The sequence below is a fragment of the Seriola aureovittata genome, chromosome 11 (genome assembly GCF_021018895.1).
Source record: "Seriola aureovittata isolate HTS-2021-v1 ecotype China chromosome 11, ASM2101889v1, whole genome shotgun sequence".
Classification (NCBI taxonomy): domain Eukaryota; kingdom Metazoa; phylum Chordata; class Actinopteri; order Carangiformes; family Carangidae; genus Seriola; species Seriola aureovittata.
Window position 1 is genome coordinate 2,211,192 of NC_079374.1, and position 25,418 is coordinate 2,236,609.

The following is a 25,418-nucleotide window of genomic DNA, read 5'->3' on the forward strand; positions in this document are numbered from 1 at the left end:
AAAAAGAAAAAGAAAAAAGATAAGTAGAGTTTCATTTCACCGGCTGTGCGAGGGGAGAAAGTTGCAATTATAAAATAACAATGGATCAGTAAAATAATCTCAATAATACATGACTGAGTCACAGGAAGTGTTTCATTTTAAAATGAAGGGTGACAAGGTCAGAGGCGGCTTCCCTGAGAGGAACGTCAGCTCTCATTTCAGGGTGAGATGGTGGAGTGTGTGTGTGTGTGTGTGTGTGTGTGTGTGTGTGTGTGTACACCCCCTGGCATGAATAAAACACACTGATCCTCAGCCAAGCCATCAGTCTGACACGTTGTTGCCCCCCCCCCCCACGTTTCTCCTCCTGAAATGAAAATGAAGTCCTGAGTTCAAAAACATGTTTGGTCTTGTTAAGTTGTAAAAGGAGGTGAGGAGCGGGGGGGGGGGGGGGGGGGGGGGCAAGTAATGACTAAGGTTATCTGGAAGGAAGTGTGGAAGTAGAAATTACTGTTTCTATAATCATAGTTTTTTTTGTGGGGAGGGGAAAAGGTCTCCTGTCCAATATTGTCTTTGACAACACAGGTGCTTGGGACCACTGTTGTGTCCTGTAGCATTTAGCTCTCTGACATGTGAACACGTGTGTTAACCCTCACACTAGGAAGGAACACGCCACATGACTCGGTCGTCGGATTGCTGTTGTCTGATCAGTGACAAGTTACAAGCTCTTTGAGGAGGAGGAATCCCTAACGAGTCCGTCTGGTCTCTGGACTAATGAAAACAGGCGAAAAGTGACTTGAGATTTAATTTCATGTGTCAAAGGTTTAATGTTCGTCTGGTCTGAACATGTTTTAGAACAAGAGGTTTGGGGGAGAGAACCGTGTCAGTAGGTTTTTGATCATTTGTCACATATTGAAGGTAACGCATAATTATTAAATTAAAAAGCTCTGCAGTCTTTTCACAATGAGTTGTGGGGACGACCTGCTGCTGTGACACAGGTGACCTGAGGGGGGGTGGGGGGGGGCTGTTGTACGACTCGACTGCAGTCGTTTTATGCTCCGCCCCTGAAGTCGACGGCGGCTCGCGTTGATCAACTTCCTTTCGTGCCGACTTCCTGTGCTCCAGCACCAACACGTCCCGGGTCAGGGATCGGATATTTGCTTTATGTCACCTCCTTTACTGCTGCGTTGCAAAGCGCAGCTCCTGTTGCTTAGCAACCTTGACAACACGTAATATTTTTTTCACAAAAACTTGAGGTTTTAAGTCTCTTGGTTTTAACAGTTGTAGTGTTAGCTGTTGAACTGAGCTGAAACACAACACTTACATTTAACAGTGTGATCCTCAGGCTCCGTTGCAATGAATCTTGGGATATGTTGGGCCACGAAGGATCCACCTGTTGGAGCACACATTTGAGGGAGCTCTCGAAGCGGGACGACTGTGTCGCTCTTCACATACCGCCTCTGAAGGATGTGGCGTCTGAACTGGAACAATTGGAATATCTACTTTTACACAATCAATCCAGACTGTGAGTCAGTGTGACACACACACCTGAAAGGAATGCATGACGAACGCTCTGTAATCCCGCAGGTTCTGTGGAAACTGAATAACAGCAGCGTTGGTTGCAGACGGCGTTCACATTAATTACACGAGTCTCTGCATCGTGGCGTCTTTTCGTCTCGCGCCGACCTGCTCGTGTTTCTGCACTGACAGCCGATGAAGACATTGAAGTTTGAAGATCAACAGCACGTGGAGAATTTCAAAGCATTCAAATCCAGAAAACTAAACTGTGATTCTGTGAGAGTCAATAAAAATGAGTTGTTTGTTTATTTTTGCATCTTTTTGTTAAATCATGTTTGGAAGCATGTGATGATGTTGTAGGTTAATTGTGTTTCCAGCCAGATGTTTGCTTCAGTAAATCTTGAAGTTGGATTATGCAGCTGCTCGATGAATAGAAGATGAATGATTTTATTCCTAAAGTCATCCTGTTGTCAGGTTGTTGTGAGCATCAGCTGAAAGACTCCACTACTCTGAGTTATGAGAGTTGGCTGCTACACAGTGACACACTGAATAAGGAGGTTTGACTTCTATAATTCTATAAAAACTGCATATCTATGACTTCACCGTAAACGTCAGTGCAGGAGTTTCAAAACAGATGAAGAAACCGTGCCTTGGTTAAGAGAGGACACTGCGTACTGTAGCTCCTACTTCAGATTTTAGCCTGAGGGGAGACGCTGTATATTTTACAACACGTTGGTTTTCATACAACGATAACATGTCAGTATCCTACGGTTTAACCAATCCCTGAGAGAGAAGACTGACATGCAGCGTCTGCTCAGCCGGGCGCTCTTGGTTGTCAGCGGATCGTCACACACACACACAGGCGGAGGAATGTGCAGCAGCTCCAGACACGTCGAGTTAAACACAAACACAACGGGCCACAGAGGCGTGGCTTGTGTGTGTGTTGCACATGCTTTAGGTGTATTAGAGCGCTGATTACTGGTTGTTGTTTTTAGGATTCACGTTAACTGTAAACCATAAAAGTCCACGAGCAGTTATAATTGTTACGCCTCATTAGCACGAGCGCAAAGTGTCCCGTGTGTTTGTTTGTTAGATTAGTATAATCATTATTTAACCACCTCAGACCACGATTTAACCCCCGTCCTCACCAGTTGGCCGCTCCACAGCAAAATCTAAAATCTAAAAAATATCAAGGGTGGAAAAACAGGTTGTGAACCCCAGGTGTAGATCTCATAGTGACTCCTGACACACGATGCGTTACTACTCGCATACTGTTTCAAAAATATCAGTACTACAATCTTTATCCACTAAATACAAACAACAAAAATAATAGCAGACAACTCTAAAATAGTTTTTTGTTTCCTGTGGTTGTTTGTAAAATTCAAATTGATCTTAAACTGCAACTTAATTTTGATGAAATGACTCTGACTGTTAGAAGGCCTCAGATATATTCTCCAGATTTCTCCTCTCCGGCAACTGTGTATTTTTCAACCTGGAAGTCGGCTCCACTCGGGGGTTTCATTTTATATTTCCAGGATGTTTCAGTTTGTTTTTTGATAAAATTAGAATAAAATTTGAAAGAAAGCAGTGTCTTTTGATGTATGCATTCACAACTGAGACTTGACAAAATGGTCTGAACCAGACTTTCTCAAAGAGTGGCCCGCAACTGACCCCTGGTGGTCTGTGAGTGAATTTATTAAAATATCACGTTTTTAAATTTAGTGTTTCTGAAACTGTCTGTAGTAATCACTCACTGAATACTGAATAGTGTATATCAATATTAAATCAACTGGTATGTGTAGTCAAACATTATTGTTTGAATGGATTGTTCTACAGTGTTGTTGGACTTTCACTGTAACCGACGTATCCACTAAAGGCATCAAAATGCCCGAGAAAGCTTACAACTGAAGCAGAAGCTCTCTTGGTTTTGGGCATGTTCGGGGAGTTAGTTGGTCCGTGAGTTTTGTTTTAGTGGTTCAATGGTCTGAAAAAGTTTGAGAACACTGGTTTAAACCATAGACCTCCTGTGTAAGGGAACTGGAAATCTAGCAAGAGAACCCATGGCTCAAATACCTTGAGTATGGTGAATGGTTTGTTGTCCTCTAAGTGGATTAGACCTTTTTAATGTTGTCACTGCTGATTGTATTCATCTCTGTTTGTCTCTGGTGAAATGTGTCCACACGGTGAGTCCTGTCAGAGCTGCTGCTCTGCTCCAGCGTGTTCAGACTTGAGGTAAATGTACGGCAGAGGTGGGTGTGTGCTTCAAAGACCAGTCGACAGAGTCAGACAGGAGAAACAGGCCCCGTGTGGTCAGAGTGGAAATGTGTTACTGTGCAGAGGGAGAAACGCAGACCTCCGGTGGTGGAGAGGGTTGTGGAGACAATATGTGACCCTGGTGGAATCACAGCAGCTGGGATCCTTATTTACAAAGCCTGGAAAAAAGGTTGTCATCCCTTGCTTTAGTGTCAAAGTCTGAACAGCAAAATGTGAAATGTGAAAATCAAACATTTCTAATTAGTACCTCTTGAGATGTGGTAAATCTCTCCTACTCACTGAACTTCACCATCTCAGCTGCTCGTGGAAAAATTGAGCCAACAGTTCCATCTCCTGGTGAATCAGGTGACCACATTCAATACCATGTTTCTGACATCCACCCATAACAGCTGAATGCGTCAGGGGGTGATCTGTCTGCGTATGTGGATTATGTCTTTACAACAAAAAAAGTAACTGCTCGTCGCTCCACTATCACAGCACTGACAAATTCCTCTTGACAGTATTTGATATTTTAATAATATGAAGGGAAATCAAAGAAATTAAAAGCCAATCTTAACATGTATCCCCAACCCATCTCAAGCCTTTATTCTCACATTTTCCCTGACTGAGGATAATATTATATATTAACCGTTAACTGCATTGGTGTTCTTTCAAACTCAAAGATCCAGCACTGATATAAGCCACACATTGAATTCTTGTTGTAAACTTTTCTGTTTATTATTAACAATAACAAATGCACAAATCATTTCGAGATCGTATTTCTTAGTGTAACCTGTTATATTTCATGTTATTACTGTCTTAACTTCTACACAGGCAGCTGTAACTTCTCATATACTGACCGCAGTCACTTGCTGGTGGTTATTGCAACATGGTTGGACCAGTCTCTGAAAAGTGACTAAATACAGTTACTCAAGCACTGTACTTTCATATAATGTTTATGTACTTTACTTCAATATTTTCTGCTACTTGCACTCCACAAAGATTCTACTGTTACTTCTTGAATAAACAACACACCCAGCTGTAACATCAAAATATCGCTTAGTAACATATTACTATGCTACACGATTATTATCACTTCACTCTTTTTGACTTTATGAATTCACTTAATGAACAATTAAAAAAGATTCAACATGTTATGTGACACAGAGTGCCGGAAATAATTTCTACAGGTGCTTTTGTTCACATACAATTCGTACTTCATATTGTTCCTTTCTGGATTTCATAATTCACTCACTGAACACCATGACCTTATTCATTACTGTGTTCATAGAGCAGGTGTAATCTCAGTCACTCCACAGCCTCTCTACAGTACGTTGGCCTCACGGGAGCCAGGCTTCAGAATCTGCAGAGTGACAACCAGTTTGATAACTTTTCTAAACCAGGGGTAGAACAAGGCGTAGATTATAGGGTTTAGAAAGGAGTTCAAGTAGAAGATATAAAGCACAAATGATGAAGATGAGTTATTGGGCAAGTCATCTGCAAGAGCATCAACATAAAGTGGGCAGAAACACATTAGAAACACAACTACAAGAACACCAAGAGTCCTGGCTGCTTTCAGCTCAGATTTCTTTGTGGTTACAGCCACTGAACGCTGCAGTGTGACAGCTGTAATGTGAGAGCGCATGGCACGAGCCTGAGACACAGCCACCACAAACACTCTCATGTACAGAACTATGATCACAGTGATGGGAAGAACAAAGGTCAAAACAAGGTCAACAGCTCCTGCAGTATGATCAATAACATTCACACATTCTCCGTAACAGGAGTCATGTCTGTCTGGATGAGTCAGGTCATCCTTTACGATCAGACTGCTGTAGAAAACAGAACAGAACCAACACAGACAAACACAGAGTTTAACTCTTCTCTCAGTGACTCTGGTGGTGTAATGCAGAGGGTCACAAATAGCTACATAACGGTCGACTGATATGAGCACCATGTCTCCTACTGAAGTAGAGGTAATGATGAGGGACAGACAGTTACACAGGGAACACATCAGATCACCAAGGAACCAGCAGCCTGTGTTCAGGATGATTTCTACCGGCATCAGCAGGAGACCCACGAGAAAGTCTGAGACAGCCAGAGAGAGGAGGAGGATGTTAGTGGGAGTGTGGAGCTGCCTGGAGGGAAAAGAAATATGTCATTAAATCAACAAGGCCTCATATCTATATGACAAAACAACCCAGGTCATTTACAATGTCTTCTTATCTGCCACATCTATAGTTACCATATAGTAAAGTGCAGTCAATTTAAACTACAATACAAAACTGTCACCAAGGTAGGATATAAGTCTAGTGCCAAGATGCAACAAGCTCTAAGATCATTCTCCTTGTACATCTACAGAAGCTGTTCAGCTGAAAGGTTTGTCTGCCTGAAGTGGGAGATTGAGACGATGACGAGCAGGTTGAGAGCGACAGTGAGGAGAGAGATGAAGGACAGCACAATGTTAAGGAGCACAGCTTCAGGCCAAGGAGAGGCAGGCTTCCTGCAGGAGGTGTTGAGGAGTAGTGGAAAGCAGAGCTCTGCTCCGTCCTCAGACACCATCTTCAGAGAGCTGCAGCTCTGGAAGCTTTCTGAATAAATCTGATACATATAAAGCCTGCCTCTCTCTCTCTCTTTCTCTCTCTCCCTCTCTCTCTCCCAGACAATCTCACAGTTGACAAGCCACCAGCCTGTTCCAGAGTCTGCTGCATCCTGGTTGGCTAGCCTTGGGCCTGATAGCCTCCAGCCAGCACTCATGTCAGTTAGCCTCAGGTGTGCTAGTCTTCAGCCCATGCCCCAGCCAGCTAGCCACCAGCATGCTGGCCTTCAGCCAGCCTCCCTGTCAGCTAGCCTCTAGTCAGTACTTGATCTGACCCAGTTAGCCACCTGCATGTTCCTGCTGATCCTGAACCTGAGGACACTGAGCAGTCCCCTTTCTTGAGGACTTGCTTGTATATTGCCCCCGCATATCTAGGAATTGGGGCCCCAAGAAAGAAGTAAAGGTCATGGATGCATTGATTCCCCAAGCAGCCTCAGCGCCAGGTTTCCAGTAGCCAACGTGAGCCTCGGCTTCACCTGTTTACGTTGGGGATTCTAGTCAATGCCTCTCCTGTTCCTGAGTCTGCTTGAGAGTCAACCACCCCAGCTGATGCCTCGCCTGCTCCAGCAGTGACGGATCTGGCTGATTGGCTGCATTGACAACCCAGCCGATTGCTGCTCCTGGTTGCAAGTCTTACATCCCTGCTGAACCACAACCGGACCACCAGTTGGCCGTCTTTCCTGACATCCAGTCTTACCTGCAGCTGATCGGCGCCGGTTCTGTACACCAGTGGTCAGACTTTCCTGTGGCCTGCACCAACCTGCAGCAGAATCGTCCTGTGCCAGCTCCCTTTCCAAACCTCCAGCCTTGTTTCTGGTCTCCAGAAGGGATCTGCCATCGCCCTCCTGCTCAGTCTTCGGACCCATCTACAGCATCACCCTCCAACTTAACTTCCAGAGGTATACTGGTCATCCTTTTAAACGGTGCCGCCTGTCTTTCCATCCTCCCAATCAGTTCCACCTTTCTGCCCAGCCTCCAGGCCATCCGCCCAAGGTCTTTCGCTCCTGTTCCAGATAAAGACATTGGAAACAAGAGTCTACCCCAGACATTTCCAGTTCGGCCTTACTATATGTTTAGGTTTGCTATGTCTCCCTTGGAGTCTCTCCAGTATCCTGATACAAGTCCCCACCAGTTATGACAGTTTGTTTAAGAAATTTGGTAGGAATGTTAAGCACCAGAAGGTCATAAGTGTCACACTATATTTATTAAGGTATTCAGAGACATGGGTGTGAAATGGTGTTGTACGACAGGATGGTTTCAAGTTGGGTACAAATGAATTCTCCTGTCCTCACCAAGTTTCCAGGATATATGACTGATGATACAACTACAAAGTTGATCAACTCTCTTTGGCCTTGTGTACTCTTGTACCAAGTACACCAATGAGCCCAAATGGTCGAGGCATATGGTGGCCCACCCTGAATACGGTTCTGCTGGAGGTTTCTTCTTGTTATTAGGGAGTTTTTCCTTCCCACTGTTGCTCATTGTGGAAACCGTTGGGTTTCTCTCCATGATAATCGGTCTTGATCTTACCTTGTAAAGTGCCTTGAGATAATGTTTATCATGATTTGGTGCTATACAAATGAAACTGAATTGAATTAGCTGATGCTCAGACGAACCCATGATTAGCACTGGTGTCAAGTAAGAAACCATCACTCAGGCCATTCAACCCAAACACAGTCTTTGGCCAAAACTATGGAGAAACCAAGTTGCACTGTATCTGTTGCCTTACATAAGACACTCTGTTTGCAGGGTGAATACTGCTGTTCATATACACAACCAGAACCAAAGGGAGCATCAGTTCGGTTCCACAGCTCATACAGAGCATATGGGTGAGCCCAGTGGGTCTATCCTGTACCAACCCCACCCTGCCAGCACTGACATTCCACCTCATCATCATTGCACACTCTGATTTATGTATTTAGTTATTGTGATTGTTATTATGATCTAGAAAGGGGTGTCAAATTTCAAAGCGTTTGATGTCTTATACTCCATTAAAGAAAATTACATTTTAACTGACATTTGAAGTCCCTTTATTGCATTATACCCAAACTGACATTTAAACCTACCTATTTAAACCAACTGTAGCGGCTTACTCTTGTTAAACATGGTGTAGAGTGAGGCACAGCATCATTTTGAATGCATCTTGAGTTAATATCTCAAATGATATTAACCGGGGATGACAGGAATATTGGTTTATTTTGAGTCATTTGGAAACAGTTTAAGTTGATTTTAAAACGATAGCATAATAATGGAGAAGGAAAAATGCAGCTGACCCAAGAAAATGAATGTTGTATCTGAGTTGTGAAGCAAAAGCAATATAAATACTGTCATTGATCAATTTGATAATTGGTGTGTGTCTTTCTGAAATGACTTAAAGCACTGAGTAAAGCAGCTATGCTACAGCTTTGTGTGAAAATATCCCTTTAGTGGCTCTGTTGATGTGTTGAATTGCGTCTTTCTACAAAGGGTTTCCTTAGATATACTATTAAATGTGTATTACATATTGATTAATTAACCCATTGCTCAATTCACAGATTATATGAAACAGGGAAATTGTCCATGGTGCTTATGACTCTCATCAGTGACACAGGGAAATAAAACCCTACTGTCATACCAAAAGCTGAATATGAGCCTTAGGACTACCAATGACTGAAAACATACAGGTTTTATATCTGCAGCAGCCAGTGAGTCATTTGTTATAGATTAAAGTTTGATTTAAAATATCGATTATACAAATGATTCATAAAATTACATGAACAATGTGAGATTACTTTAAGATGACACAGGTTATAGGAAACTGATGAGTATAGCAACATACAACGTTCCTGAAATAACAGTGTCAAATGTTGTTTGTTATGTTCATATACTGTAGAGTTGTAGATTGACAGGGGTATATTTTAATGTCTTGACTTTGTGAATTCACATATTGAACAACATGATTAAAAAATATGTTTTTATCAACATATAATTTACACTCACAGAACACTGTGACCTTATTCATTACTGTGTTCATAGAGCAGGTGTAATCTCAGTCACTCCACAGCCTCTCTACAGTACGTTGGCCTCACGGGAGCCAGGCTGCAGAATCTGCAGAGTGACAACCAGTTTGATAACTTTTCTAAACCAGGGGTAAAACAAGGCGTAGATTATAGGGTTTAGACAGGAGTTCAAATAGAAGAGATATAGCACAAAGGATGCAGTGAAGGTAGTGAGCAAGTCATCTCCTGCAAGAGAAATACCATAAAATGGGCAAAAACACATTAGAAACACAACTACAAGAACACCAAGAGTCCTGGCTGCTTTCAACTCAGATTTCTTTGTGGTTACAGCCACTGAACGCTGCAGTGTGACAGCTGTAATGTGAGAGCGCATGGCACGAGCCTGAGACACAGCCACCACAAACACTCTCATGTACAGAACTATGATGACAGTGATGGGAAGAACAAAATTCAAAACAAGGTCAACAGCTCCTGCAGTATGATCAATAACATTCACACATTCTCCGTAACAGGAGTTATGTCTGTCTGGATGAGTCAGGTCATCCTTTACGATCAGACTGCTGTAGAAAACAGAACAGAACCAACACAGATAAACACAGAGTTTAACTCTTCTCTCAGTGACTCTGGTGGTGTAATGCAGAGGGTCACAAATAGCTACATAACGGTCGACTGATATGAGCACCATGTCTCCTACTGAAGTAGAGGTAATGATGTAGGTCATATAAATATACAGGGAACACATCAGATCACCAAGGAACCAGCAGCCTGTGTATAGGATGATTTCTCCCGGTATCAGCAGGAGACCCACAAGAAAGTCTGAGACAGCCAGAGAGAGGAGGAGGATGTTAGTGGGAGTGTGGAGCTGCCTGGAGGGAAAAGAAATACATCATTAAAACATAGTATACTAAGGTGTAGTCAATTTAAACTACAATACAAAACTATCACCAAGGTTGGATATAAGTCTAGTGCCAAGGTGCAACAAGCTCTAAGATAATTCTCCTTGTACATTTACAGAAGCTGTTCAGCTGAAAGGTTTGTCTGCCTGAAGTGGGAGAGTGAAACGATGACGAGCAGGTTGAGAGCGACAGTGAGGAGAGAGATGGAGGACAGCACAATGCGAAGGAGGACAGCTTCAGGCCAAGGAGAGGCAGGCTTCCTGCAGGAGGTGTTGAGGAGTAGTGGAAAGCAGAGCTCTGCTCCGTTGTCCGACACCATCTTCAGAGAGCTGCAGCTCTGGAAGCTTTCTGAACAAAACTGAGTCATATAAAGCCTGCCTCTCTCTCTCTCTCTCTCTCTCTCTCTCTCTCTCTCTCTCTCACTCTTTCTCTTGTATCTCCCTTTGTTTATTCACTACTCTCTTTTGCCCATACGTCCCTTTGTACCTAGGCACCATTGGGTCCAGCGAGACTAGTCATAAACCCCCATAGTTTCCCCCAAGAAATGTATGTAAGTGTGACAGAACTGCAACCAGTTACTTTAGTGTTGCAAGATTTCTGTTCTGACAGGAAATTTTGTGGTCCACATATTCGTAATGTAGATTCACAGCCCACAGCAGTTTGAAGCGAGAGCCCGACAGCCATTGACACAAAGTCAGAGCCCCGTGAAAAAAGCGAGGATCAGGAATGGAGAAGCACCAAGAAACATGCAGGAGCTTCCTTGAACCTCAGCCACCATATTTAATGTTGAGGCCAATTTGGATGTAAGCTAACATCCACACCAAAGATGAAGACATCCAGTTATTCAAATTTATCAGGCACATAGACATTTAGGAATCAGAAGCTTCAGAAAAAAATGGTATTCCCAGACAATCTCGCAGTTGACAAGCCACCAGCCTTTTCCAGAGTCTGCTGCATCCTGGTTGGCTAGCCTTGGGCCTGATAGCCTCCAGCCAGCACTCATGTCAGTTAGCCTCAGGTGTGCTAGTCTTCAGCCCATGCCCCAGCCAGCTAGCCACCAGCATGCTGGCCTTCAGCCAGCCTCCCTGTCAGCTAGCCTCTAGTCAGTACTTAATCTGACCCAGTTAGCCACCTGCATGTTCCTGCTGTCAAGTCGACCAGTGTTCTGTCTGATCCTGAACCTGAGGACACTGAGTAGTCCCGTTTTTTGGGGACGTACTTTCCCATTGCCCCCGCATATTTAGGAATTGGGGCCCCAAGAAAGAAGTAAAGGTCATGGATGCATTGATCCCCAAAGCAGCCTCAGTGCCAGGTTTCCAGTAGCCAACGTGAGCCTCGGCTTCACCTGTTTATGTTTGGGATTCTAGTCAATGCCTCTCCTGTTCCTGAGTCTGCTTGAGAGTCAACCAACCCAACTGATGCCTCGCCTGCTCCAGCATTGACGGATCTGGCTGATTGGCTGCATTGGCAACCCAGCCGATTGCTGCTCCTGGTTGCAAGTCTTACATCCCTGCTGAACCACAACCGGACCACCAGTTGGCCGTCTTTGCTAACATCCAGTCTTACCTCCAGCTGATCGGCTCTGGTTCTGTACACCAGTGGTCAGACTTTCCTGCGGCCTGCAACCAACCCCGCAGCAGAATCGTCCTGTGCCAGCTCCCTTTACTAACCTCCAGTCTTGTTGCTGGTCTCCAGAGGGGATCTGCCATCGCCCTCCTGCTCAGTCTTCGGACCCATCTACAGCATCACCCTCCATCTTAACTTCCAGAGGTATACTGGTCATCCTTTTAAACGGTGCCGCCTGTCTTGTCATCCTCCCAATCAGTTCCACCTTTCTGCCCAGCCTCCAGGCCATCCGCCCAAGGTCTTTCGCTCCTGTTCCAGATAAAGACATTGGAAACAAGAGTCTACCCCAGACATTTCCAGTTCACCCTTACTATATGTTTGGGTTTACTATGTCTCCCTTGGAGTCTCTCCAGTATCCTGATGCAAGTCCCCACCAGTTATCACAGTTTGTTTAAGAAATTTGGTAGGAATGTTAAGCACCAGAAGGTCATAAGTGTCACACTATATTTATTAAGGTATTCAGAGACATGGGTGTGAAATGGTGTTGTACGACAGGATGGTTGCAAGTTGGGTACAAATGAATTCTCCTGTCCTCACCAAGTTTCCAGGATATATGACTGATGATACAACTACAAAGTTGATCAACTCTCTTTGGCCTTGTGTACTCTGGTACCAAGTACACCAATGAGCCCAAATGGTCGAGGCATATGGTGGCCCACCCTGAATACGGTTCTGCTGGAGGTTTCTTCTTGTTATTAGGGAGTTTTTCCTTCCCACTGTTGCTCATTGTGGAAACCGTTGGGTTTCTTTTCATGATAATAGGTCTTGATCTTACCTTGTAAAGTGCCTTGAGATAATGTTTATCATGATTTGGTGCTATACAAATGAAACTGAATTGAATTAGCTGATGCTCAGACGAACCCATGATTAGCACTGGTGTCAAGTAAGAAACCATCACTCAGGCCATTCAACCCAAACACAGTCATTGGCCAAAACTATGGAGAAACCAAGTTGCACTGTATATGTTGCCTTACATAAGACACTCTGTTTGCAGGGTGAATACTGCTGTTCATATACACAACCAGAACCAAAGGGAGCATCAGTTGGGTTCCACAGCTCATGCAGAGCATATGGGTGAGCCCAGTGGGTCTATCCTGTACCAACCCCACCCTGCCAGCACTGACATTCCACCTCATCATCATTGCACACTCTGATTTATGTATTTAGTTATTGTGATTGTTATTATGATCTAGAAAGGGTATCAAATTTCAAAGCGTTTGATGCCTTATACTCCATTAAAGAAAATTACATTTTAACTGACATTTGAAGTTCCTTTATTGCATTATACCCAAACTGACATTTAAACCTACCTATTTAAACCAACTGTAGCGGCTTACTCTTGTTAAACATGGTGTAGAGTGAGGCACAGCATCATTTTGAATGCATCTTGAGTTAATATCTCAAATGATATTAACCGGGGATGACAGGAATATTGGTTTATTTTGAGTCATTTGAAAACAGTTTAAGTTGATTTTAAAACGATAGAATAATAATGGAGAAGGAAAAATGCAGCTGACCCAAGTAAATGAATGTTGTATCTTAGTTGTGAAGCAAAAGCAATATAAATACTGTCATTGATCAATTTGATAATTGGTGTGTGTCTTTCTGAAATGACTTAAAGCACTGAGTAAAGCAGCTATGCTACAGCTTTGTGTGAAAACATCCCTTTAGTGGCTCTGTTGATGTGATGTGATGTGATGTGATGTGTTGAATTGCGTCTTTCTACAAAGGGTTTCCTTAGAAATGCGATTAAATGTGTATTACATATTGATTAATTAACCCATAGCTCAATTCACAGATTATATGAAACAGGGAAATTGTCCATGGTGCTTATGACTCTCATCAGTGACACAGGGAAATAAAACCCTACTGTCATACCAAAAGCTGAATATGAGCCTTAGGACTACCAATGACTGAAAACATACAGGTTTTATATCTGCAGCAGCCAGTGAGTCATTTGTTATAGTTTAAAGTTTGATTTAAAATATCGATTATACAAATGATTCATAAAATTACATGAACAATGTGAGATCACTTTAAGATGACACAGGTTATAGGAAACTGATGAGTATAGCAACATACAACGTTCCTGAAATAACAGTGTCAAATGTTGTTTGTTATGTTCATATACTGTAGAGTTGTAGATTGACAGGGGTATATTTTAATGTCTTGACTTTGTGAATTCACATATTGAACAACATGATTAAAAAATATGTTTTTATCAACATATAATTTACACTCACAGAACACTGTGACCTTATTCATTACTGTGTTCATAGAGCAGGTGTAATCTCAGTCACTCCACAGCCTCTCTACAGTACGTTGGCCTCACGGGAGCCAGGCTGCAGAATCTGCAGAGTGACAACCAGTTTGATAACTTTTCTAAACCAGGGGTAAAACAAGGCGTAGATTATAGGGTTTAGACAGGAGTTAAAATAGAACAGATGGTACACAAATGCTGAAGATGAGTCATTGATCAAGTCATCTGCAAGAGCATCAACATAAAGTGGACAGAAACACATTAGGAACACAACTACAAGAACACCAAGAGTCCTGGCTGCTTTCAGCTCAGATTTCTTTGTGGTTACAGCCACTGAACGCTGCAGTGTGACAGCTGTAATGTGAGAGCGCATGGCACGAGCCTGAGACACAGCCACCACAAACACTCTCATGTACAGAAATATGATGACAGTGATGGGAAGAACAAAGGTCAAAACAAGGTCAACAGCTCCTGCAATATGATCAAAGACCATCACACATTCTCCATAACAGGAGTCATGTCTGTCTGGATGAGTCAGCTCATCCTTTACGATCAGACTGCTGTAGAAAACAGAACAGAACCAACACAGACAAACACAGAGTTTAACTCTTCTCTCAGTGACTCTGGTGGTGTAATGCAGTGGGTCACAAATAGCTACATAACGGTCGACTGATATGAGCACCATGTCTCCTACTGAAGTAGAGGTAATGATGAGGGACAGACAGTTACACAGGGAACACATCAGATCACCAAGGAACCAGCAGCCTGTGTATAGGATGATTTCTCCCGGCATCAGCAGGAGACCCACGAGAAAGTCTGAGACAGCCAGAGAGAGGAGGAGGATGTAAGTGGGAGTGTGGAGCTGCCTGGAGGGAAAAGAAATACATCATTACACCAACAAGGCCTCATAGCTATATGACAAAACAACCCAAGTCATTTACAATGTCTTCTTATCTGCCACATCTATAGTTACCATGTAGTAAAGTGTAATCAATTTAAACTACAATACAAAACTATCACCAAGGTAGGATATAAGTGTAGTGCCAAGATGCAACAAGCTCTAAGATAATTCTCCTTGTACATCTACAGAAGCTGTTCAGCTGAAAGGTTTGTCTGCCTGAAGTGGGAGATTGAGACGATGACGAGCAGGTTGAGAGCGACAGTGAGGAGAGAGATGAAGGACAGCACAATGTTAAGGAGCACAGCTTCAGGCCAAGGAGAGGCAGGCTTCCTGCAGGAGGTGTTGAGGAGTAGTGGAAAGCAGAGCTCTGCTCCGTCCTCAACCTCCATCTTCAGAGAGCTGCAGCTCTGGAAGCTTTCTGAACAAAACTGATACATATAAAGCCTGCCTCTCTCTCTCTCTCTCTCTCTCTCTCTCTCTCTCTCTCACTCTCTCTTGTATCTCCCTTTGTTTATTCACTACTCTCTCTTGTCCATACGTCCCTCTGTACCTAGGCACCATTGGGTGGAGGACCAATGAGAATGGTCATTACACCACCATAGTTTCCCCCAAGAAATGTATGTAAGTGTGATTTGAAAGAACTTCAATCATTTATTTTAGTGTTGCAAGATTTCTGTTCTGACAGGACATTTTCTGGTCCACATATTTGTAATGCAGATTCACAGCCCACAGCTGTTTGAAGCGAGAGCCCGACAGCCATTGACACAAAGTCAGAGCCCCGTGAAAAAAGTGAGGATCAGGAATGGAGAAGCACCAAGAAACATGCAGGTGCTTCCTTGAAGGGCAATTTGGATGTAAGCTAACATCCACACCAAAGACGAAGACATCCAGTTATTCAAATTTATCAGGCACTTAGACATTTAGGAATCAGAAGCTTCAGAAAGAACTGGTATTCCCAAACAATCTCACAGTTGACAAGCCACCAGCCTTTTCCAGAGTCTGCTGCATCCTGGTTGGCTAGCCTTGGTCCTGCTAGCCTCCAGCTAGCACTCATGTCAGTTAGCCTCAGGTCTGCTAGTCTTCAGCCCGTGCCCCAGCCAGCTAGCCACCAGCATGCTGGCCTTCAGCCAGCCTCCCTGTCAGCTAGCCTCTAGTCAGTACTTAATCTGACCCAGTTAGCCACCTGCATGTTCCTGCTGTCCAGTCGACCAGTGTTCTGTCTGATCCTGAACCTGAAGAAACCTAGCAGTCACCTTTCTTGAGGACTTGCTTGCCCATTGCCCCCGCAAATCTAGGAATTGGGGCCCCAAGAAAGAAGTAAAGGTCATGGATGCATTGATCCCCAAAGCAGCCTCAGCGCCAGGTTTCCAGTAGCCAACGTGAGCCTCGGCTTCACCTGTTTATGTTTGGGATTCTAGTCAATGCCTCTCCTGTTCCTGAGTCTGCTTGAGAGTCAACCAACCCAGCTGATGCCTCGCCTGCTCCAGCAATGACTGATCTGGCTGATTGGCTGCATTGGCAACCCAGCCGATTGCTGCTCCTGGTTGCAAGTCTTACATCCCTGCTGAACCACAACCGGACCACCAGTTGGCCGTCTTTCCTAACATCCAGTCTTACCTCCAGCTGATCGGCTCTGGTTCTGTACACCAGTGGTCAGACTTTCCTGCGGCCTGCAACCAACCCGCAGCAGAATCGTCCTGTGCCAGCTCCCTTTACTAACCTCCAGTCTTGTTGCTGGTCTCCAGAGGGGATCTGCCATCGCCCTCCTGCTCAGTCTTCGGACCCATCTACAGCATCACCCTCCATCTTAACTTCCAGAGGTATACTGGTCATCCTCTTAAATGGTGCCGCCTGTCTTGTCATCCTCCCAATCAGTTCCACCTTTCTGCCCAGCCTCCAGGCCATCCGCCCAAGGTCTTTCGCTCCTGTTCCAGATAAAGACATTGGAAACAAGAGTCTACCCCAGACATTTCCAGTTCACCCTTACTATATGTTTGGGTTTACTATGTCTCCCTTGGAGTCTCTCCAGTATCCTGATGCAAGTCCCCACCAGTTATGACAGTTTGTTTAAGAAATTTGGTAGGAATGTTAAGCACCAGAAGGTCATAAGTGTCACACTATATTTATTAAGGTATTCAGAGACATGGGTGTGAAATGGTGTTGTACGACAGGATGGTTGCAAGTTGGGTACAAATGAATTCTCCTGTCCTCACCAAGTTTCCAGGATATATGACTGATGATACAACTACAAAGTTGATCAACTCTCTTTGGCCTTGTGTACTCTTGTACCAAGTACACCAATGAGCCCAAATGGTCGAGGCATATGGTGGCCCACCCTGAATACGGTTCTTCTGGAGGTTTCTTCTTGTTACTAGGGAGTTTTTCCTTCCCACTGTTGCTCATTGTGGAAACCGTTGGGTTTCTCTCCATGATAATCGGTCTTGACCTTACCTTGTAAAGTGCCTTGAGATAATGTTTATCATGATTTGGTGCTATACAAATGAAACTGAATTGAATTAGCTGATGCTCAGACGAACCCATGATTAGCACTGGTGTCAAGTAAGAAACCATCACTCAGGCCATTCAACCCAAACACAGTCTTTGGCCAAAACTATGGAGAAACCAAGTTGCACTGTATATGTTGCCTTACATAAGACACTCTGTTTGCAGGGTGAATACTGCTGTTCATATACACAACCACAACCAAAGGGAGCATCAGTTGGGTTCCACAGCTCATACAGAGCATATGGGTGAGCCCAGTGGGTCTATCCTGTACCAACCCCACCCTGCCAGCACTGACATTCCACCTCATCATCATTGCACACTCTGATTTATGTATTTAGTTATTGTGATTGTTATTATGATCTTGAAAGGGGTGTCAAATTTCAAAGCGTTTGATGTCTTATACTCCATTAAAGAAAATTACATTTTAACTGACATTTGAAGTCCCTTTATTGCATTATACCCACACTGACATTTAAACCTACCTATTTAAACCAACTGTAGCGGCTTACTCTTGTTAAACATGGTGTAGAGTGAGGCACAGCATCATTTTGAATGCATCTTGAGTTAATATCTCAAATGATATTAACCGGGGATGACAGGAATATTGGTTTATTTTGAGTCATTTGGAAACAGTTTAAGTTGATTTTAAAACGATAGCATAATAATGGAGAAGGAAAAATGCAGCTGACCCAAGAAAATGAATGTTGTATTTGAGTTGTGAAGCAAAAGCAATATAAATACTGTCATTGATCAATTTGATAATTGGTGTGTGTCTTTCTGAAATGACTTAAAGCACTGAGTAAAGCAGCTATGCTACAGCTTTGTGTGAAAATATCCCTTTAGTGGCTCTGTTGATGTGTTGAATTGCGTCTTTCTACAAAGGGTTTCCTTAGATATACTATTAAATGTGTATTACATATTGATTAATTAACCCATTGCTCAATTCACAGATTATATGAAACAGGGAAATTGTCCATGGTGCTTATGACTCTCATCAGTGACACAGGGAAATAAAACCCTACTGTCATACCAAAAGCTGAATATGAGCCTTAGGACTACCAATGACTGAAAACATACAGGTTTTATATCTGCAGCAGCCAGTGAGTCATTTGTTATAGATTAATGTTTGATTTAAAATATCGATCATACAACTGATTTATAAAATTACATGAACAATGTGAGATTACTTTAAGATGACACAGGTTATAGGAAACTGATGAGTATAGCAACATACAACGTTCCTGAAATAACAGTGTCAAATGTTGTTTGTTATGTTCATATACTGTAGAGTTGTAGATTGACAGGGGTATATTTTAATGTCTTGACTTTGTGAATTCACATATTGAACAACATGATTAAAAAAGATGTTTTTATCAACATATAATTTACACTCACAGAACACTGTGACCTTATTCATTACTGTGTTCATAGAGCAGGTGTAATCTCAGTCACTCCACAGCCTCTCTACAGTACGTTGGCCTCACGGGAGCCAGGCTGCAGAATCTGCAGAGTGACAACCAGTTTGATAACTTTTCTAAACCAGGGGTAAAACAAGGCGTAGATTATAGGGTTTAGACAGGAGTTCAAATAGAAGATATAGAGCACACAGGATGAATATGAGTTATTGATCAAGTCATCTCCTACAAGAGTAACAACATAAAATGGGCAAAAACACATTAGAAACACAACTACAAGAACACCAAGAGTCCTGGCTGCTTTCAACTCAGATTTCTTTGTGGTTACAGCCACTGAACGCTGCAGTGTGACAGCTGTAATGTGAGAGCGCATGGCACGAGCCTGAGACACAGCCACCACAAACACTCTCATGTACAGAACTATGATGACAGTGATGGGAAGAACAAAGGTCAAAACAAGGTCAACAGCTCCGGCAGTATGATCAATAACAATCACACATTCTCCATAACAGGAGTCATGTCTGTCTGGATGAGTCAGGTCATCCTTTACGATCAGACTGTTGTAGAGAACAGAACAGAACCAACACAGACAAACACAGAGTTTAACTCTTCTCTCAGTGACTCTGGTGGTGTAATGCAGAGGGTCACAAATAGCTACATAACGGTCGACCGATATGAGCACCATGTCTCCTACTGAAGTAGAGGTAATGATGAAGGACACATAATTATACAGGGAACACATCAGATCACCAAGGAACCAGCAGACTGTGTTCAGGATGATTTCTACCGGCATCAGCAGGAGACCCACGAGAAAGTCTGAGACAGCCAGAGAGAGGAGGAGGATGTTAGTGGGAGTGTGGAGCTGCCTGGAGAGAAAAGAAATACATCATTAAAACATAGTATACTAAAGTGTAGTCAATTTAAGCTACAATACAAAACTATCACCAAGGTTGGATATAAGTCTAGTGCCAAGGTGCAACAAGCTCTGAGATCATTCTCCTTGTACATCTACAGAAGCTGTTCAGCTGAAAGGTTTGTCTGCCTGAAGTGGGAGATTGAGACGATGACGAGCAGGTTGAGAGCGACAGTGAGGAGAGAGATGGAGGACAGCACAATGCGAAGGAGCACAGCTTCAGGCCAAGGAGAGGCAGGCTTCCTGCAAGAGGTGTTGAGGAGTAGTGGAAAGCAGAGCTCTGCTCCGTCCTCAACCTCCATCTTCAGAGAGCTGCAGCTCTGGAAGTTTTCTGAACAAAACTGATTCATATAAAGCCTGCCTCTCTCTCTCTCTCTCTCTCTCCCTCCCTCTCTCTCTTTCTCTCTCTCTCTCTCTCTCTCTCTGTCTGTCTCTCGTATCTCCCTTTGTTTATTCACTACTCTCTCTTGTCCATACGTCCCTCTGTACCTAGGCACCATTGGGTGGAGGTCTAGCGAGAATGGTCATTACACCACCATAGTTTCCCCCAAGAAATGTATGTAAGTGTGATTTGACAGAACTTCAACCAGTTACTTTAGTGTTGCAAGATTTCTGTTCTGACAGGAAATTTTCTGGTCCACATATTCGTAATGTAGATTCACAGCCCACAGCAGTTTGAAGCGAGAGGTGGTGTTCATATGTCTCCTACTGAAGTAGAGGTAATGTGGGACAGACAGTTAGACAGGGAACACATCAGATCACCAAGGAACCAGCAGACTGTGTTCAGAAGGATTTCTACCGGCATCAGCAGGAGACCCACGAGAAAGTCTGAGACAGCCAGAGAGAGGAGGAGGATGTTAGTGGGAGTGTGGAGCTGCCTGGAGAGAAAAGAAATACATCATTGAATCAACAAGGCCTCATATCTACATGACAAAACAACTGTTAAAAAGTAAAAGATTGAAACTACAATTCAAAAGATAGTATAAAAGTATAGTGCCAAGGTCCAACAAGCTCTAAGACCATTCTCCTTGTAGAAGTTGAAGTTAACAAAGAGTAGGTTCGGGGCGTCGAGTAGCTCAGTTGGTTGAGCATCCGCCCCTTATGCAGAGGCTAAGGTCCTCGCTGCATGTCTTTCCACCTCACTCTGCCTCCCCATTTCCTGTCTCTCTACTGTACTGTCAATAAAGGCATAAAAGGCCCAAAAAAATAATTTAAAAAATTTTTTAAAAATAGTTTCAGTTGAGAAGTTTGTCTGCCTGAAGTGGGAGATTGAGACGATGACGAGCAGGTTGAGAGCGACAGTCGACATGGTTTGTCCCCTCCTCTCTGTCTCTGTACGTCACATCATCTTCATCACTTTCACAGAAGGCCAACGTCTCATTGTCTCTCCTATCCTCCTGTTTATTCTCTGCCATTGTCCATATGTCTCTTTGTACTTAGGCACCTTTGGGTGGAGGACCAACAAAAATGGCCACAGCACCCCCAAAGTATCCCCAATAAATGTATGTATATCTTATAGCTTTTGTAGAATGTAAGAAAAACTGAACCTGATTCATTTTATTTCTTTAATTCTTTTTTATTGAACAATATTCTGTGAGTCTCAGTCCAAACTCCAGCTCAGCATGTGGTGGCATTGTTACACCCTTCAACTGCAGTTAAAAAATAAACAGCATTCACAGACAACATAGAAGCTTCAGGAAAAACTAGTATAACGGGTTGTTTTTCAAAATTATTTAACATTACACTTGATCCACTAATGCACAACGCAAGCCATCAAAAGCCCTCCAATCTTTATCATAGTACAGATTTCAACATAAAGGACCAGTGGCTTTACTCCAAACCCCCTCCAGTTGTTTGAGCTCCTTAACCTGTATTTATGCGTGAGCCCAGCTACCCTATCGAGGAAACTAATTTCAGCTAACTACTCAAAGATCATGGCAAAGGTGAGGAGTGGAACCTAGAACCTCAGCTCTTTGGTAACCCCCGGTTACCAGAACTCTGTAAATGCAAACTAAGTGATTAATATAAGAAATATAGCAGGATAATCAAGATAATGTGTGATGTGTGAATAAAATATAGAGATGGTTATTGAAAAAATATATTTATATAACCTTGATATAAGTAATGTTACTTAGCAGAAATAATGAGTGAAATAATATAAAACTGTGAGAAGGTGAATCTATGGTTGGAGGATCTGATTTTGAGGATATTTCATGGTTATTGATGTTACCCACGTCAATCAAAGGGTTAAACTCACCCCTTCTGTAGCTGATGGGAACGTGCTGAGACACGGCACACTTTCTTTTCCTACGTGGGCAGCTATCGAGACAGACGTGCCTTGATACAGCGAACGCAGTAGCACGAGCAAGTAAAATAAATGTGTGCTTAATAGTGATTTATCAGCTTTCTAAAATTCTGATATTGAGTGTAAAGGAAAATATCTTCCCCAGCCAGATTCACCGACCCTTAAAAAGACCGGTGGTAGTAACAATCCTGCTGCTAATTGCCGAAGGAAAAGCCTCGGTGAGTTGAATGAGATGTGTCATTAGCAGTTTGCTGTGATGGTAATGTGAAGCTAATAAGCTGTTGAACACATGAAAATCATGTGATAGTGTTAAAAACGTTAGCGTTAGCCAGCGATAGTATCGGCCGACGTTAGCGCTAGCGTTAGCAACCGTTATTCGCGCTAGCGTTAGCTGTGTAAATATTAGCCGCGCTAGCGGGGGAAGCTAATGCTTATGTGGGTTAATTTTAAGATGTTTTACTAGCCATATTGTGATAAGGTGCTTCTTGCTAGTTCAAGCTTAAGTGAGCTGAGGCTAAGTTTATGCAGTGTTATGTGTAAATGCCATAGAGAGTGCATTTTTGAGTCTAAATGAGAGAAATATGACATGACAAGTGTTAAGAGCAGTGACAATTTTATTTTAAGGTAACAGAGATTACAGTTGAATAATACAAGGTATCTTGCCATTTTTTAAAGTAGGAAAAACACAACAAAAACACTGCTGTAGTGACTTTAAATATGGAAGAATACATTTGAACTATGTACTAATAATTTTACTGTTTTGTTGGTACAAGGCCAGGTCTTTATCTTCATTTTCGGTCTTTTGATCTTTTGATGTTTTCAAGTATATGATTCTACAAGATCCTGAGAATCTTCAGCCCAGCTCGCTTCTGTTGGGAGAGAGGTGTAGTTGGTCCTGGAGTGGCAAGCTGAACCCATGAGCTGAATCTAACGAAAAGACGAGATGCTTGAATTATGGCTGTTCAACTAACATGGTAGGACAATCCCATTCAATTGGCCCACACCAGATTAAAAGGAGTTGAATTGACAGCCATAAATGGACTTACACAGTAACTCACTGAACTGAATTCTGGTCCACTATCTTATGGATAGTTTAAAGAAGAGTTGAATTGTTCTGAGTGTTTTAAGTAATCTGTAGTACGGGTTGAAAAGAATGTTTCTTTGTTTATTTTGTTGGTTATCAAGTTCCATTAAGGGAAATGTGTAGTATTTGAGTTGAGGTATACTACTAATAAGGGAAAAAAATGATCACCTGTTGAATTAGAGCCACTTTCAAATAGGATTTATGAAATTATAATAGGTCTAAAATAGGAGCAAATAATTTAATGAGTGCTTTACTAATAATACGGTGAACTAAAAAAAGCATATCTAACAAAATTATACATATACATAAACAATAATAAATGAAGAAAAAGCAAATGAAATAAATATACTTACCACACGAGTGACTTCCTGATTAAAACCTGAAAAGAAACAAGTGATGGTTATACGGTAATGTTTTTGGTTATTTTGATATAATGTGAAACTGATATATCCTTGTTATAGTTACTCTTTTGTGAATGTTGGTCTGAAACAAAACTGACACACATTCAAAGAAGAAAAAAAAAGAAACAGATCAGAAAAATAAGTATTTATATTTCTCCTTTTAACCTTATCTGCCGAGTCTGTATGATGGTTCACCTTTGCTGCCTGGTAGCCATTTCTCCCGAGCGACCTAGAACTTCTGAGATGTTGGTCCATATTGTGATTGTTTATTCTTCTCTTACTTGCAACTTAGAGGTTTTAAAGATATAAACTACTTCTGATTGTTACAGAAAAACTTGGCGAGCCAGCCAGGAGAAATTGGGCTTATCGAGTAGTACTGGTGATACAAAAATATACCAAAATTACAATGGATGACATTAAGTCTGCTAATATTAAGGTTCAGAACTCTTATCATTAGCGGGTCCCTTAATGGGGAATCTGACAAAGAATTAGTTGAGCATCTGAAACAACATGGCTCTATTGCTAGATTCGTTAGCATAGATGCTCCTAATGAACACGTAGTGGTTGAATACACTGACAACACTGCAATTCAATAACTCAAGCCTCTGTTACCAGGCACATGCAAGCACCAGGGTGGAGAAGGAGCATGCTACCACCTGAGAGCGTTAGCGGATGTGTATGCCCCAGAAGTAAGTAGCACCACTACCAAGACCTACCTTGAACAGTTGCAGGCAGTTGCACAAGCAACCGGCAAGATGCTAGAAGAACTCCTTGCAACAGAACTCTCTTAGCTCACCTGTACAGCTCCACAGGCTTTTGATCAAAATGCAGCAGTCCATTACCTTGTCCATACATCTGCTGTGCCTCCTGTTAACTTAATCCAAGCCGCACCTTCTTTTACTTCGAAGTTAGGTTTACTCCAAGGGTCGAAGAGGATCGTATTCCACACATCTCGACCGGAATAAAGACCTCTTCCATCCTCAGAATCAATGATGTCAACCCACCTGAAATACAGAGAGTAGTGGTGGAGCATTTTGTAAGGAAGGCAGATGTTTCCTCGCCAGTTCACGCATCTAATAGACTTCAATCTTTCTCTGGGAAGTGCCCGCACCCCAGCAGTGAAGTAGATTACAAGACTTGGCGAGCGAATGTTGAGCTCATTCTTAAAGACCCAGCCATATCCGACCTACACAGAACAAGGAAAATACTTGAAAGTCTCCTCTCCCCCGCAGCTGATATACTGAAACAGTTGGGTCCTCAAGCTTTTCCCACTGATTGCTTGCAGCAGTTGGACTCTGCTTTCGGCACTGTTGATGATGGTGAAGAGGTTTTTGCCAAATTCATGAATACATTACAGGATGCTGGGGAGAAGCCCTCTCACTACTTCAACCAGCTGCAGGTGATTCTCAGTCAGGCTGTTGAAAGAGGGGGAGTGGCCTCCACCAATCAAGACGAACACCTACTGAGGCAGTTCTGCAGAGGTTGGCCGGCCAGCACTGTGCTCACTACTCTTCACTTGGAGCAGAGGAAGCATAACCCACCATCTTTTCTAGAATTTTCTTGCTCCTGCACATAGAGGAAGACAGACAGGCTTCTAAGGCGGCTTGCATGAGGCAACACCTCGGGACCCTGAAGCAACGAGCTGCAACATTTCTTCATGCGCCTGCACCTGTGAAGAGGACAAGAGTAAACACCACAACAGAATAATCCCACAGCGGACATGCTCTGTGACACCCAGAACCTGAAAAAACAAGTGGCCGGGCTTCA

The 25,418-nt window shown here is 42.9% G+C and overlaps 5 protein-coding genes across 5 annotated transcripts in view; all 5 read right to left on the reverse strand.

The window, feature by feature from the left end:
• lrch1 (leucine-rich repeats and calponin homology (CH) domain containing 1) overlaps window positions 1-25,418 on the reverse strand; it is a 313,647-nt gene that overhangs the window by 163,104 nt on the left and 125,125 nt on the right. The gene's annotated exons all lie outside the window — the stretch shown is intronic.
• Window positions 5,072-6,309, reverse strand: LOC130177965 (trace amine-associated receptor 13c-like). The gene is made up of 2 exons (XM_056389999.1): window positions 6,137-6,309; window positions 5,072-5,885 (listed from the first exon to the last, which is right to left on the reverse strand). Exons 1-2 carry the CDS (start codon window positions 6,307-6,309, stop codon window positions 5,072-5,074), a joined length of 987 nt encoding a protein of 328 aa, XP_056245974.1.
• Window positions 9,393-10,560, reverse strand: LOC130177961 (trace amine-associated receptor 13c-like). The gene is made up of 2 exons (XM_056389997.1): window positions 10,388-10,560; window positions 9,393-10,211 (listed from the first exon to the last, which is right to left on the reverse strand). Exons 1-2 carry the CDS (start codon window positions 10,558-10,560, stop codon window positions 9,395-9,397), a joined length of 990 nt encoding a protein of 329 aa, XP_056245972.1. The 3' UTR covers window positions 9,393-9,394.
• Window positions 14,180-15,417, reverse strand: LOC130177966 (trace amine-associated receptor 13c-like). The gene is made up of 2 exons (XM_056390000.1): window positions 15,245-15,417; window positions 14,180-14,993 (listed from the first exon to the last, which is right to left on the reverse strand). The coding sequence occupies exons 1-2, from the start codon at window positions 15,415-15,417 to the stop codon at window positions 14,180-14,182; spliced, it is 987 nt and encodes a 328-aa protein (XP_056245975.1).
• Window positions 18,850-20,163, reverse strand: LOC130177960 (trace amine-associated receptor 13c-like). The gene is made up of 2 exons (XM_056389996.1): window positions 19,991-20,163; window positions 18,850-19,814 (listed from the first exon to the last, which is right to left on the reverse strand). The coding sequence occupies exons 1-2, from the start codon at window positions 20,161-20,163 to the stop codon at window positions 18,998-19,000; spliced, it is 990 nt and encodes a 329-aa protein (XP_056245971.1). The 3' UTR covers window positions 18,850-18,997.

What these genes read in the sequence shown, in the direction of transcription:
- LOC130177965 (XM_056389999.1), bottom strand. Translation starts at nt 6,309, where the DNA reads ATGGTGTCTGAGGACGGAGCAGAGCTCTGCTTTCCACTACTCCTCAAC. An exon ending in GTCTCAATCTCCCACTTCAG is followed by an intron (nt 5,886 to 6,136) that starts GCAGACAAACCT and finishes TTTTCCCTCCAG; the next exon opens with GCAGCTCCACACTCCCACTA.
- LOC130177961 (XM_056389997.1), bottom strand. Translation starts at nt 10,560, where the DNA reads ATGGTGTCGGACAACGGAGCAGAGCTCTGCTTTCCACTACTCCTCAAC. An exon ending in GTTTCACTCTCCCACTTCAG is followed by an intron (nt 10,212 to 10,387) that starts GCAGACAAACCT and finishes TTTTCCCTCCAG; the next exon opens with GCAGCTCCACACTCCCACTA.
- LOC130177966 (XM_056390000.1), bottom strand. Translation starts at nt 15,417, where the DNA reads ATGGAGGTTGAGGACGGAGCAGAGCTCTGCTTTCCACTACTCCTCAAC. An exon ending in GTCTCAATCTCCCACTTCAG is followed by an intron (nt 14,994 to 15,244) that starts GCAGACAAACCT and finishes TTTTCCCTCCAG; the next exon opens with GCAGCTCCACACTCCCACTT.
- LOC130177960 (XM_056389996.1), bottom strand. Translation starts at nt 20,163, where the DNA reads ATGGAGGTTGAGGACGGAGCAGAGCTCTGCTTTCCACTACTCCTCAAC. An exon ending in GTCTCAATCTCCCACTTCAG is followed by an intron (nt 19,815 to 19,990) that starts GCAGACAAACCT and finishes TTTTCTCTCCAG; the next exon opens with GCAGCTCCACACTCCCACTA.